Here is a 15871-nt window from a genome sequence, read left to right on the forward strand (position 1 = left end):
TACCGTGCATGCATTGTGCATTGTGAACAGCTCCATATTCTGGACGGCAAAAGATATACCTTAAATCAAGCTGAACATTGCATTAGGTCCAAAGTAACAGATTCTCTTCGTCGACTTTCTCTTTGCATCCCCACGGCCATGTAAAAATATTCCTAGGTAGGCGAACAAGGGGCAAGTGTGCCACCTAAATCGGTTTCGACCTGAAAACATTCATTTTGTAACAAAAAACTATCAGCAGCTGGTACGTTTATTTGTAAGTCAATGGTTATTTACTATTTACGAGATGAACTAGCCTCAGGCTAAAAATCTCAAAAATATAAGTAAAAAAAAATATATTTACCATTGATTCATTATGACTTTCAATAACTTGGAAAATTTATACTTTTTGGGTAGTAGATTAGGTTGTATATAGTAGTTGTAGGTTAGTAGTGTCACTTGAAAATTCATACATGTAAACAACACTAATTCGAGAAATAAAGATCGTTTAGTCAAAAAAAATGCTTATTTCGTGGTGGAGGAAGTTTCCTCTACCAACAAGTAATTTTTGAATTCATGATGCATGGCTGTTCATGGCTAGTCAATATGGAAATGTAAACAATCGAATTAATAATCTAATTTAAAAGTCATCTTATCTTTAAATTGTTGTTCTCTGAGCCCTGTATGTTTTACAGCTTATTTTCAAATAAATATTATCCTTTATTTGGCGGACAGTCATATGGATGCTCATCAGTTGATGACGAATTCAAGCATAATACCCCGTTCACATTACAGCGTATATCACGTGATATACGCTGTCTTGCAATGAGCACTCATACATCTAGTTTGCACTGGAAATCCTATGTATGAGTGCTCATTGCAAGACAGCCTATATAGGCTGATATAGGCTGTAATGTGAACGGGGTATAAGGAAATCATCCGAACTTCGACAGCATATTGTTAAAGGGCTCGAACAATACAATAATCAGTCGAAGTATTGCGGATGTTTTCGTTCAGTGTAGAGCATGTGTATAAGAGTCACGTCAAATGAAAAACAGTGCAACTCACATCACGGTTTGCGAAAGATTCCTTCCCTTTCACTTGGCAACAGAGGACTTTTGCATCAACTTCAAATGACTTCTAGCGAAAATGCAAATTTTCGGCTGTAATAAATCATTATACCAGTGATTTTGTCGAATTATCAACAAAAAATATTATAAACTCTCATCACTGATCATTACCAAACGTATCCAATGACAATTTAAAGCCCACTGCGTGTTTATGATCAGTTCTTCGATTATGTCTTATATTTTTTGCAATACCTTTCGTGGAGCTTTCATAGCATCGTAATGTTTGTTTATTTTGCACGATAGGTAGCTGTTGACAGTTATTAAAACAAAAAGTCACATTCCCTACATTATTTGTGGAAATAATAAATAAATAAAAGTAACGTTTTTTTTTATGCCGTATGCATAAGGTACACTGAGGCAAAATATCTTAAGTATTTCATGTCTTATGAATCTGGACAATTTTGATTTCATAAGATATTTATGAATTTCATAGGTATGAGATATTCATTTCATAAGTACGACTTATAAATGATTATCGTAATACATGAGGTACTACGAGAGGTTCTTATACACCTTTCCTATTATAATACCCAAGGGTTTATAGAAGTGGGAACAAATCACGGAGTCAACCATCTGAACGCTCAGAATTCGATTCTGGTCTGCTATATCTTATATTACTTTTTTAAGTTTCATAAACAAGCGGTGCCGGTGCTGTAGAGGTAAGCGTGATTACCTCTCACCCCAGCAGGCCTGGGTTCAATCCCAGTCGGTGCCGCCGGGATGTTCTGAGGCATAACATCTCTGATCACGCCTTCCTTCGGAAGGGAAGTAAAGCCGTTGGTCCCCGTTGGCCGTTGGTAATCACCACCGGCGCTGGTGAAATTTCGTAAGTGGTTCTTATAGGATTCTAACGTTCCTTTGTCTAAGAAATTAGAACATGAATAAAACAACAATTAATATATAAAATGTTGGCTGAAACCCTTACCCAGCAGAGACATGCAATTTAGCCGCTATTTGCCTAATTTTTGCCCACACCCTCCCCTTGACTACACTGAAACAAATTGACATGTACCGTTTATTGGATCCATCTTATAACATAGCAATGTCAGCAGATTTATTCATTCTATGTGATGATTGATAGATTCCATTAAATTATCACTTAAAAATTATGACTGCGATATGGAATGATTTCTATCGTAATTTCACATACTTAGTACTTGATAATACTTTGCTTCGAGCGTGGTTAGCGATAGATAAATTGTATATGAATATTGTCTGATATATTTCATGGTGAAAAACTAGTGATATGTAAAGGGTGGGAACAGACATCTAGAAACTAATGGAAAATCATATAAGTTTGCACTATGAGACAATTCAGTAAAATATACCTGTTCTCATGATGAATATTGCTCACTAAAAGATATATCTTATAAGATAACTATGTTTATTTTATTGGAGTTGCTTTTAACGATTTTTGACGTTTGTTGATATGTCGCGTGTAAACAGACATGTAGAAACTATTGGACAGTCATTCAACTTTGCAGTATAGGAAAACATGTATATCTCATTGTAATAGCTTCCTTTGATTTTTGACTTTTATAGATTGTAAACAGATCTATCCCAATCATTATATAGTCATAGATTTGCCTTTTAAGAAATCCAACAGCAAACATTTGTTTTGGCATGGTTTTCTGGGATGAATATCGCTCCCAATAAAATGATTGTTCTTCATAAATTATTGAAACAATTTTCAATGATGTTATCGTACACTCATTAAAATGATTAGTCGAACTAAATATAGCTGGCAACAATGATACTGTATTGAATAATCCTTGTTTGTTATTGTTCCATAAGATAAAGGGTTCCGGAAAAATATGTATTGAGATTGAAAAAAATGATTCTACTGCAATATTTGCTTTGCTAAGATTCTATGTACGCCTTCTACATACGGCTAATTCTTGAACCAGTTCCATGAACTCATATAATGTAGTCGTTGTTTTATTGCACACAGGAGCATTAAGAAAGATTTGAATACACGACACCACCGAAACGGAGCATAAATTTGTCAGTGCTGTTTTTCTTCACTAGCAAAACGAGCATAACGTTGCACTACATTCCATGTCGGGAGTACTGTTCTTACTTCATGCTAATTGAACGAGCTCAATACTGAAGTCAGCCGTGGCCCAGTGGAATCGAGCGCAGACACCGAAAGCATCACACCTCAACAGTTCTTGATCGAATCCCAAATCAGCTACAATAAGAAAAGACACAACTGTGAAAGCTTCCACTGCCTGATGTTTATTTTTCGATTTATTTTTAGAAATCGATTAAATATATGTGTCAAGAGAAGAAGTAAATTTCATTTGATTTTTACATAAACTTTACTTCGATTGATTAATGGCACATAGGGTTAATTACCCCATTTCCGGTCTATTAAGCACAACCTGCACTTAGTCTTTCTTAATCTAGCGCAGTTTAGCACCAAAAGGAATGTTATTACTACTGATGGCTTCCAAATTTATTTACCTTTCCGTACGTACCGTAAGATTTGATAAAGAAAAACCAATCGTTGAGATATTGTCAAAAGTCTAACACTGCTTCTTGACGCCAAACTCGGCCACATTCTAAACTCGGTCTAACGCATTGAAACGCCAATGAATTCACTTCGGCCTATCGGATGAAGATAAAAATTGATTTGGTAGGAGCGCTTCTTTTGTTTTTGGGAATTATGGGTGCAAACTTTCATATCACGCGTTCTCATTGACTTCGTTCGGTAGCTTATTAACTAAAGAATCGCAACAAACGCATAATTGACTTGTTAACTCTGAAATCATGTATTTATTTGAAGTTTTCTGGTCGATAGGCCCAAAATGGGCGACTAAGCCGAAGTAGTTCTCTACCCTATATTATATTGTGGTGAAAAGTGAAGCTTTTGCTTATGTGTTTCAAATCCATTTCAGTTAATTATTATAATTTGACCGATTTTCATTTATCATATGACGATCATATAAAAGTTACCAAATTATCAGCATTGTAAATGTATCAGATATTCATATAGAATTTACCTCACATATTTTCAATCATATCATTTTCATTGGATTATCTTATAGCGCAAATTTATTAGACTTCCACATAGCAGGAATATGTCATATTGGTTCAGTGTAGTTTTTGCACCATGCTGCCGGTGGGCGGGCTATTTGTACCATAGAGCTCCTTCTCGAAACGAGTGTATTGTTAATGGACCTACGGACCTTTGAATTGTCTACGATTCAAAGTTGGCTTCTGTGATAATAAGTAGGGGAAATGGGTGTAATGTCGACCTAAATGCCCCTAATTTGGGCCCATACATAAATTCAGCAATCGACTAAATTTTCAATAGCGACCAAAATATCCATGAGTTCCATGAGTACCGTCCTAATGACGCGTTCAGCTAGATGAAACTGATAAATAGTAGATTTTTAGTCATGGGCCCAATCTTAGATCCATAGGCCAACATTAGAGCAATTTCCCCTATCACATAAAATGTAAAACAGGTAGCATCATCTTCATCGAAATGTAAGCATTATTAACAATAATCATAACAATCGACTCGCATAAGTGATGATTCATTCGAGGATTCATTATATATATAACATATACATAAACATTTAAATACATATACAAAAGGGAAGGAGGGTCCAACAGGGCACCCGATTGAAGTTATTTGGACGGGGAGAGTGGGAATACCAACTCCCTGTTGATAACATTTCGTGGATAAAGGTCGGGCTTCTCCCTACTCAATGAGGCATCTTCCTGTTTGGGGGCTCGTCTTTTTGACCAATTGTGCGATCATGCAGGAGATTCTTAATTTTATGCTTCATAATGGAGTGTTGGAGACTGAAGGCCGGCGTTGCTGGCTCATGCCGCGATAGATTGGCGACATGGGTAGGCGATGGGGATTACTAAGCTTCCACTCTCTGGTGAACCACTGTATGAGAGAACCAAAGATCTAGTCTGGCACACACCAAGTTGTTTTTACAGTTGTCGGTAAACATTTTACTGACTTTCAAACAGCTGAACATTCGGTAATCAGTTCGGTAAAAGTTTGGTTTACTGAACGATCAGTAAACTTGCAATGTATACTCAACTGTCAAAAAATACCGACTAGCTCATCACTCAATACCGAAGTTCGGTAAAATTTACAAAATAATCGGTAAAAATAGAAAGCTCGTCATCTGCCAAAAATTACAGTTCTTTCGATAGTTTTTACTGAAAAACCGTGAAATATAGGGAATTGTTCCGTTCAAATCATGCACAATATATTGTTTATATCTTTTATTAAATGCAATTCGTCAATCTGTTTATCCAACGAGTCAGCGGTCGCCAGCCATTTTATTTGAGTGCTAAAAAATGAAAACATTTAGATAATATAAATGGTACTTAATGAAAAGATCCCTTACTTCCGCATCGGGCCGCTAGCACATCTAATCTCATCGAACACGTCTTCCATTTCAATGGTTTACAAGTTTTTTTTTCTGCTAATATGCGCACGATTTTCTTAAAATTTATTTACACTTGAATTTTACACCGCTTAACATGTGAAATTGACGAAGATTTGACAGGCGTGATTTTAACTGAAGCGTTCAGTAATAATTACTGAACTCCTGTATTGTTTACATTTTTCGTCAGTATTTATAAATTGTTCACTGGAAATCGGTAAAACTTTTACTGAACAGTTTAGATTAAATGACATTTCATGGCTTACAAACTACATCGGTAAAATAGAAGCAAATTTTCAGTAATATTTTCATGGGAATTACCGAAAACTTGTATTTATTTGACAGACAGAAGAAAATTAAAGCAATTTTACAGATCACTCAATAGAAATTAAATTTTACAGATCAAAACCGTAAAAAAAATTACCGAACATCAAAACTAGAATTTGGTGTGCAGTGATAGTATCACATTTGTTACTCCTTTATTTGAGAGCCGCTTCGTAGTACGCTTACGTATAGGCACTGACATTGGGTGCGCCGCAAATCACTCTTATTTTATTTTCTTTTATGTTATTTATTTTCACACATATAGATTTATTTGGTTTGCAATGGAATTATGCTACTGAAATATTTCAGAATATGTCCAACAGTGCTCCTTCTAAATGCGTGACAAGCTTTCATTGTTGTTTTCATTGAAGTATTACTCAGGGAACAACCATTTTTGTGCATGGTATTGTAACTAATCTTATTTATGATTTATTTTGATTTGGGATAAATGTTTGTACTATGGCTCCACTGTGGTGTGCTTCTATTGTGAATTGTGACATACCCATACGTATTTTTGTGGTGCGACATAGTGGGAACGTGTGAGCGTAGTTGGAACATATACCTTAGACTGATGCAAAATTTGACTTTTTCGCTCCACAGTGCTTAAATGGTTTCAAATCGGGTCCTGATTAGCCTCCCAAAGTTATAACTCATTTGGTTAGAAACAGACTTCGCACAAGCCATTTGAAGTTTACATGTAAATTACTATGGGAAATCTCAACTTTTTGTTGATTGCCTTCTAGTCTTTTTTCATATTGAGCTGCGAAACAGTTTGATAGCCATTATTAAAGAAAATTTTCTTAGCTACAACTTTGCTCAAGATCGTTTCTATGTAAAACGAGACAGGAAAAAGTTATTAATTATTTAAGAGATTGGTAAACTTATGACATGATCAAGCAGCTGCTCTGTAGGGAACACTGTATTTTGCAGTGTGACATAGTAGCCAAGATTTTGGTGTCCTATTCAACGCCCCAGAAACACCAATGTTGCCTGCTGAGCAGTTGATTGAGCATGATCATAAGACATCAGTGCATTTGTTGGTTATCGGCTCTTACCTCCTTCGATTGGCAGTGGATATCATCCGCCGACTCCAACACTGCTTGGGGGGCGAGACCGGTTGGTTAATTACCGCCTGTGTTCTGGTTGGCTGCTGGTAGTTTTCCTTGGGGGAGTGAGGTGCGGGGATACTGGACGTAATGGCGATTGGATTTCCTCTGGTCTCTTCGGAACCATCCGGTTGATGTTTCTCCCAAATTAGTACACTGGGCAATCACTTGGTTTGGCAAACTCGCGACACAAGTATAAAACTACATTTATTCCCTTTACTACATTTACTACACAGAACAACAACTTAACTCTAACAATTTAAAATGTTCGTCCCCGATGGGAGCATCGACCGTCTTCAACGGCTACCGAAACCAACTAAATTCAAACTCGCTATCTGGTCATCGCTTGACCCATGATCGCGTAGACCAAATCTCCCTCTCGCGCTGTACAAATCTCCGTCCATTCGGTCCATCCTCGCTTCGAACAGTTTTCGCTCGTCTCATCTGCCGCTCTCGATGCCGACCGACCGTAGGTAGCTGGATGATGATGTTGGCTGCTATCCCTTACGTCTGCGCTGCGGAGACCGGACAATAGACCCATCTCGACTCGTAGTCCATTCCCTTTGTTGCCTGCAGATCAGCTGTAGCAGCGACGGTGGTTAACAGCCAGGGATGTAGTGCTCTGGGTGGTTCAGTATCGGACATCCTCACCCACCCAGAAATTCGTAAAAATTTCTGAAAAGAAATAAGAAAACCTCTTCGGAAGGATGGGAGATTGGAAGGGATTTGGATTGGGATTTACAGCGCGACATTCTGGGTGACGTGTTCTTCTTCATCGGTTGGAATAGGAAGAATACAAATCCTTTCCACCGGACGCCTCAGCTCACCGGTGGCAGTCTTAACGGTCACGACTCTGGTAATGTTGTCATCGCCAGGGTGTAGAGCAATGATTCTTCCCATCTTCCAACGGATCGGAGGGAGGTTTTCATCCTTGATGATAACTAGTTTTCCTGGTTCTATGGGAATTGCAGGCTTCCATCTTTTGGTTCTGGCCTGCAGTTGGCTCAAATATTCCCGTCGCCAACGGACCCAGAAATGCTGCAGTTTCTGCTGGATCACTTGGAACTGATTCAGGCGGTTCACCGGGACGGTGAGATGTTCGACATCAGGAAGAGCTTGAAGCGACGAGCCCACAAGGAAGTGCGCCGGTGTCAACGGCTCCAAGTCATCTGGGTCATCCGACATTGGGGTTAACGGACGGGAATTCAGGCAGGCCTCAACCTGCGTTAGCAGCGTGGTATAATCTTCCAATGAAAATACCGCTTCTCCGATAACATTCAGCAAGTGTTTCTTGGCCGACCGGACAGCTGCCTCCCAGAGGCCTCCGAAGTGTGGAGCACTCGGGGGATTGAAGTGCCATTGAATACTGTCCGTGGCGAGCTCGGTAGCGATTCGTTCGTTGTGTTCTCGATCCTTCAGCAAACGGAAGAGTTCGGTCAATTGGTTCCTAGCGCCGACGAAATTTGTGCCATTATCTGAATAGATATCTGAGCATTTTCCTCGCCGCGACACAAATCGTCGCAACGCTTGCATGAATCGCTCTGTTGAAAGGTCAGAAACGAGTTCCAAGTGTACTGCATTTGTACCGAGACAGATAAACACTGCCACGTAGGCCTTCACGGCCGCGCGTCTCGGAGCTGGTCGTATATAGACGGGGCCAAAGTAGTCCACGCCTGTTTTCGTAAACGGTCGGGATACTGTTACACGAGGTGATGGCAACTCTCCCATGAATTGCTGGACAGTAGACGGTTTAGTACGGTAGCATCTCAAGCACCGATGTGCTACCTCTCTTGCTACGTTCCTCCCACCAAGAGGCCAGAATTGCAGCCGAATCGCTCCCAATAGTAGTTGGGGTCCGGCATGTAACAGTCGCTCATGAAAATGTTTCATTATCATACGGGTTAACTGATGACGTGCTGGTAATACTGCGGGATGTTTGGTACCTTCCAGTTCATCGGAATTCTTCAGACGACCTCCTACTCTGATGATTCCATCCTTGCAGATGAACGGATGAAACCACCTCAACGGTGACTTCCTCGATACGTACTCTCCTTTCGATAAAACCCTCCATTCTTCTGCGAAGACTTCTCGTTGGACGTTCCGCAGAATAGCATTTTCAGCAGCCTTCAGCTCCGCTGTGGTTAGGAATCCGTTTGGAGAACGATTTGCTGCTGGGATTTGTAGAAGATTCATCAGCCGTAGCCAATAAGCTGTTCGTCGAATCAGGTCAGCGTACGATCCAAATTTGCTGAGGTACATTTCATTGAATTCCGCTACGGATGATCCGGTACACGCAACTACGGCGCGGCGCCTTTCTTCCTCTCCTGCTTCTAGGTTTTCTTCAACAGCACCAGGCCATGATTCTGGAGCTTGCTTCAACCAATACGGACCTTCCCACCAGAGTTCGTTGTGGACGATGTCTTCAGGTGACACTCCACGTGATATTAGGTCCGCTGGGTTGTCTGTACCGGGTACGTGTCTCCATTGCCATCCTTCCGTTAGCGTTTGAATTTTTGCCACCCTGTTGGCAACGAACGTGGTCCAAGTTGCTGGTGTAGATTCGATCCAACGCAGCACACATGTGGAATCCGTCCAGAAGTACGTCTGAGCCGCCAACCGAATAGAGTTTTTGACCTTCTCGTATAGCTGGGACAATAAGAGCACACCACAGAGCTCTAATCGAGGGATAGACTGACAACGGAGTGGAGCCACCTTGGATCGGGATGATAAGAGTCGAACCTTGATTGCTCCGCTGGAATCCTGACTTCGTAGGTAGATGCAACCACCATACGCCCTTTCAGAAGCATCCGAGAAGCAGTGCATCTCCACGGCCGTGGCATAGGGTATGATAACACAACGATCGACACGAATTTGGTTCAGAAGTGGAAGTTTTTCGTGGAATTTCCGCCAGTTCTCACCCACCGTTGGAGGTACTGGTTGATCCCAATCCAACCGGTTACCGTTTCTGTCCTCTAGCGTCCACAGGTGCTGCATCAAGATTTTGGCAGATGCTGTCGTAGCTCCGATCAGGCCAAGAGGATCAAATAACGTAGCGATGAGTGATAGGATACGGCGCTTCGTTAGTGGGATATGAGGATCTAACTGCGGGACTTCGAACTGGAATCGTAGGGTATCGGTGTTGGGCATCCATGTCAGGCCCAACGTTTTGACCGATTGGTTCGGATCTAGGTTGATTCCGGTACTATTGGGAATAGCCAGATTCTCCGTGGGTACGCCTTCCAAAACTGCGGGAATATTGCAGGACCATTTCCTGAGCTTGAAACCACCGCTTTCCATAATCTCCGTTAGTTGGGATCTGAGGGAGATAGCTGTTTCTAGCTCATCCGTGCCAGTGATTACGTCGTCCATGTAGACGTCCTCACGAATTGCCTTTGCTGCGAGCGGGAAACGGGTTTCTTCGTCAGCTGCCAGCTGCTGAAGAGTACGAGTTGCTAGAAAGGGAGCGGGTTTGGTTCCATACGTGACGGTTTCTAGCTCGTATACCGTAACGTCCTCGTCGGGTGAAAACCGGAAGAGTATCGACTGTAGTGGTCGATCCACTGACGAAGTAAGGATCTGCCGAAACATTTTCTCAACATCCGATACGAGGAGAATCTGCTTTGTCCGGCTCCGTAGAATGATTGCTCTCATATCCTCCTGCACAACTGGTCCCACCAGAAGCACATCGTTCAAGGACACTCCGGATGATGTCTTGCATGAGGCGTCGAAGACAACCCTGACCTTGGTGGTGGTACTCGCCTCCTTGACCACCGGATGATGAGGTAGATAACACCGTTTGGTTGACTCCGTTGCGACGTCTTCGACCCTTCGCATGTGCCCCAATTTCAGGTATTCATCCATGAACGCGACGTACTGTTCCCGTAAATTGGAATCCCTTGCCAACCGTCGTTCTGTTCCAAGAAGACGTCGGAATGCGATGTCCCGTGACTCGCCAAGAGTTGGAAGAACCTCTTCATTTTTTGGTAAGGGAACAGTGTACCGACCGTCCGAACCTCTTTGGACCCCACGTTGGAACAGCTCCTCACAGAGTTTTTCTTCTGGAGAAAAGGAATTGGAGAATTCTACTTCTTCGCATAACCAGAACCGTTCCATCAGCTTCTCCAGTTCCATAGTGGCTGAGAAATGGCAGCTGATTTGAGTGGATCTGCTTGGTGTTGAGCAGCCACCATTGGCTACCCATCCGAATACCGATTCCGCGAGGTTTGGGAGATGGTTCTCGATAGAAAGTCTTCGCCCAGTTTCGAAGAACTCGAAGAAATTCTCGATGCCTAGGATGATGTCGACTCCCTTGGATTGGAAGAAAGCTGGATCCGCCAATTGGATTCCATCCGGTAACTTCCATCCTTCCATGTTGATTGGGGTTGTGGGCAAATTCACGGTAACCTTGGGTAATACTAGGAAGCTCATATCCCGCGAATATTCCGAAACTCGCGAGCGAACCATCATTTGAACCTGGTACTTGGCTTTGCTGGTTGTCTGCCCTATACCAAGAACTGAAATGTCGACCCTTTCTCTGGATAATTTCATTCGTTGGCTCAGTCGCTCCGAAACGAAGTTACTTTCAGCGCCAGAGTCCAGAAGAGCTCTAGCGTTGAACCTTGTACCAAAGTCGTCCTCGACGATGACCACCGCAGTCGCTAGTAGGACTGGCGATGAAATCTTCTGAGCCACATTGCATGTCGTGGTGTTCGTGGTCGCCCCGCTAGCCGGTTGATTCGAATTGGAGCTCTTGGAACCTTGAGAGTTTGAGAGATTATTCCTCCCAGCAGCTGCTGCGGCCATGGTAGCGCCCTTCTCCGGTTGGAAGCACACTAGGGTATGGTGCCGACGATTACACTTCCGACAGGAGAACTTGGATTGGCAATCCTTTGCCTGATGACCGGATCGGAAGCAATTTCGGCAGAGTCCGTTGGATTTCAATAGTGAGTCCCTGTCCGCCACGGATAGTCGTTGGAATGCGGAGCATTGATATAGAAGGTGGTTGTCCTCACAAGCCACACATCTTCCCCCGCTCGATTGAACGGAATTGTAACTGGCCTTCAGCGCTGGAAATTTGGGTTTTGGAGCCGTTTGTTGGTTGTGGACGCCCTTGGAGTCTGCTTGCCTTGGAGGGAGTGATTCCAGTAGTTGGATCCGCTTACGAAGGAATTCCGTGAGCTCCTCCAGCGAATCTTGTTCCTTGGAGGCCGAACATTCTTCCCAGGCACGACGGGTGTATGGATCCAACCGCATGGTGATGAGATTTACCAGCAACAGGTTCTTGTAGTCCGCTGGTTCGATGATCTGATCGAGGGTTTGAATGTTACGTTCGAAGCTTTCAACAAAGTTGCGCAGTTCGGATACGGATTCCTTACTTAGGGTCGGAAGCTTCAATAATGATTGGACTTGCTTCTTCTTCAGCAACTTGTTGTTGTTATATCGCTTCAATAGCGTGTCCCAAGCGATCTGGTAATTCGCCTTGGTGATCTTCAACGAGTCGATCAGGCTTTTCGGCTCCCCTTGAAGACACCCTTTAAGGTAATGCAGCTTCTCCACCTCGGGCAAGTCGGTTCTCCAATGAATCAACGAGGTGAATAGATCCCGAAAACTCAACCAATCGTCGATGTCCCCGCTGAACGTCTGGAGATTGATTTGTGGTAATCGGACATGATCAACCACACCTTGCATTTTCGGCTCATGGGTAGACTTTTCCAGTTCAGACGGTTCCCGAAGCAGCTTACTCTTGTCCAATAGGAAAGTTTTGGATTCATAGTACCGATCGCTCAACTGTTTGCGAAGCTTTGCATAATAACCCTCTTCATCCTCAAAATCATCCTGAGATTTTAGCTCAACCAAGTTCTCGCTAAATCTCTCCCACAATTCTTCAATTTTTGATAACCGAACTTCTACCTGAGTGGCGGTTGTTTCATCAGAGAACTTCTGAATGAAAGACGAAATGTCATCGAACGAAGATTTCAAATCGTCCAATTGAATCTTCAGCTGCTTCAGGGTTGCTGATCCTTTCCGGGTGATGGGCGGCATGATGATGTGATGTCGAGCAATCGGTAAAAGAAGTAGTGGTGTAGTATACCGCGTATAGTCTCCGCTTCGGCGGACATATACTGCTCGCTTTTACTGACCTGACAGAACAGGTAACTGTTCTACTGCAAATCCAAGTTGAACCAAAAGTAGCAAAAGGTCCGGTGACGTCACATCAATCTTGCCTCGGTAGGGATCGCTCAGTTCAGGTTGAAGTTCAAAGAAGAGGAGAAAGCGGGGGTGTAATATCCAACGAAAGCCTGGCCTCGGCTGGGCATATACTGTGGCAACCTACCTGGAGGTACCAACAGCAGTACCAATACAAATTGCCCAAATTCGGTGGATTCGGCGGATCGGTGGATAATGCGACTCCAGAACGTAGGTGTGTATAGGTTGTAGTACGAAGAGGAAAATCGATATGTAGCAATCGTATGGCTAGCTTCGGTAGGACATATACCGTAGAACTAACCTGGAGGACTAACGGCTTCACCAACCGAAACGAAAAACCAGTCGAGGATGCAAATTGGGATTATCAGCAGACTTGCTCTAACGAGCAGTTCAAATTGCAGGGCTTGCGTGGCGTTAATTGAAGAGGTTTTTACGGGAATTCCAATTAAAATGGTGTATTTCTGTATAGCCTAGCTCGGCAGTAACATATACAAAAAGGTTCACTCACCGGGGAGGGAGTAAATGGCCGCTCCCTCTTCTGCCACCGTTCACAGCAATCGTCCTTCAGGTCCAACGGCTTATGCGGAATGCACAACCGTTTCGTAGTCGAACTGTCCGTTGATAGCCGGCTGGATAGCCGTCCTCAGCTCTCGGTACCACCGAATAGAGCTCCGTTCATGTAACGAATCCAATAGCATGCGTCGAAAGGTTTGCGTTAGAATCATGCAGTCAATGCTTCGGCTAGACATACACCGAACTTGTGAATATTTACCTGGGCAAGCAGATATTCCTGCTGATTCGGTACTCCAGCTCAGCAAGGGATAGCCAGGGGTTGATCCAAAATCGGCCGATGTTGACTGCATGCAACGAAAGTCCTCCAAAGATTCACAGCATCCACCAGCATGTATTCGCACTCCAAATCCAATAATCCAAAATGGGTTCGATTTTCCATCCAGTTTGCTGATCGGTGATGGCGCAATGTGTCTCCGAACAAAGCTGACAATTGTCCTATTATCACCGACTGGCAATGGCGATCCACCAAAGGAGCCTGGGATCCGCGATGGCGATGTGTCGATTGTGCACTTGCCTCGCGATGGCGATTTTCCGCGGGTGCGATAGCGCTCACAGTTCGGCGCTGTTGGTTTCGGCGTGGCGCACAATTATTCCGTCCAACTGGTCCCCGGGTTAGGGATCCGGCTCGAAGGACCAAATGTTGGTTATCGGCTCTTACCTCCTTCGATTGGCAGTGGATATCATCCGCCGACTCCAACACTGCTTGGGGGGCGAGACCGGTTGGTTAATTACCGCCTGTGTTCTGGTTGGCTGCTGGTAGTTTTCCTTGGGGGAGTGAGGTGCGGGGATACTGGACGTAATGGCGATTGGATTTCCTCTGGTCTCTTCGGAACCATCCGGTTGATGTTTCTCCCAAATTAGTACACTGGGCAATCACTTGGTTTGGCAAACTCGCGACACAAGTATAAAACTACATTTATTCCCTTTACTACATTTACTACACAGAACAACAACTTAACTCTAACAATTTAAAATGTTCGTCCCCGATGGGAGCATCGACCGTCTTCAACGGCTACCGAAACCAACTAAATTCAAACTCGCTATCTGGTCATCGCTTGACCCATGATCGCGTAGACCAAATCTCCCTCTCGCGCTGTACAAATCTCCGTCCATTCGGTCCATCCTCGCTTCGAACAGTTTTCGCTCGTCTCATCTGCCGCTCTCGATGCCGACCGACCGTAGGTAGCTGGATGATGATGTTGGCTGCTATCCCTTACGTCTGCGCTGCGGAGACCGGACAATAGACCCATCTCGACTCGTAGTCCATTCCCTTTGTTGCCTGCAGATCAGCTGTAGCAGCGACGGTGGTTAACAGCCAGGGATGTAGTGCTCTGGGTGGTTCAGTATCGGACAGCATTGAACCATTGATAACTTTCGATCCTTGCATTTAATCAAAAAGTAAAGTTGTAACTGGGAAAATTTCCTACAAGTACAGTTGAAATCTTTTGAAGCAGACCGATATGGTGAATTATTAGATAGACATGAACAAAAATCTTGGTTTTACCATAGTAATTCCCATATAAACTTCAAATGGTTTGTGCCATCTCAGTTTCTCACCAAAGGGGTTCAAATTTTGAGAGGTTAGTCAGGATCCGATTTGGAATCGTTTAAGTATTGTGGAGCGAAAAAGTCAAATTTTGCATCAGTCTAAAGGGCGAACACGAAATTATTGCGACACCGAAAATGTCATGCCAATTTTTTTATAATGTTTAGAATCAAACCAAAATTTTAGGGTAGTTTTATACATATATTTACTTCAAAAATCAAAAGAAAAGTTAATCGATGGAGCCTTGAGTGTAAAATTGAACGCATTTTCGCTTGATGCCCTCCATCAAAGTCTTTACAGTGTCATCCGGTACCAGTTTCTCAGTTTTTTTTTTCCATTTTCTTAACATGTCCTTCTCGTATTTGACTGTCTTCTTGCTCTTCCGAAGTTCCCGTTTCATTATTGCCCAGTACTGCTCCACCGGGCGCAGCTCCGGACATTTTGGCGGATTCATGTCCTTTGGAACAAAATGGACAGAATTGGCCTCATACCACTCCAGGACACTTTTAGAATAGTTGCATGATGCCAAATCTGGCCAAAATAGCGGAGCTTCGTCGTGCTGCTGCAAGAACGGCAAAAGGCGCTTCTCGT

General features: G+C 43.2%; 1 protein-coding gene across 1 annotated transcript; it reads right to left on the bottom strand.

Moving 5' to 3' along the window:
• Positions 1-7692: 7692 nt before the first annotated feature.
• LOC135714401 (uncharacterized) lies at positions 7693-12996 on the bottom strand. The gene has a single exon (XM_065237747.1). The coding sequence runs from the start codon at positions 12994-12996 to the stop codon at positions 7693-7695; it is 5304 nt and encodes a 1767-aa protein (XP_065093819.1).
• Positions 12997-15871: the final 2875 nt, after the last annotated feature.

The sequence above is a fragment of the Ochlerotatus camptorhynchus genome, unplaced genomic scaffold (assembly GCF_037179485.1).
Source record: "Ochlerotatus camptorhynchus isolate MF236.1 unplaced genomic scaffold, CSIRO-AGI_Acam_v1.1 ptg000640l, whole genome shotgun sequence".
Classification (NCBI taxonomy): Eukaryota; Metazoa; Arthropoda; class Insecta; order Diptera; family Culicidae; genus Ochlerotatus; species Ochlerotatus camptorhynchus.

What these genes read in the sequence shown, in the direction of transcription:
- LOC135714401 (XM_065237747.1), bottom strand. Translation starts at nt 12,996, where the DNA reads ATGCCGCCCATCACCCGGAAAGGATCAGCAACCCTGAAGCAGCTGAAG.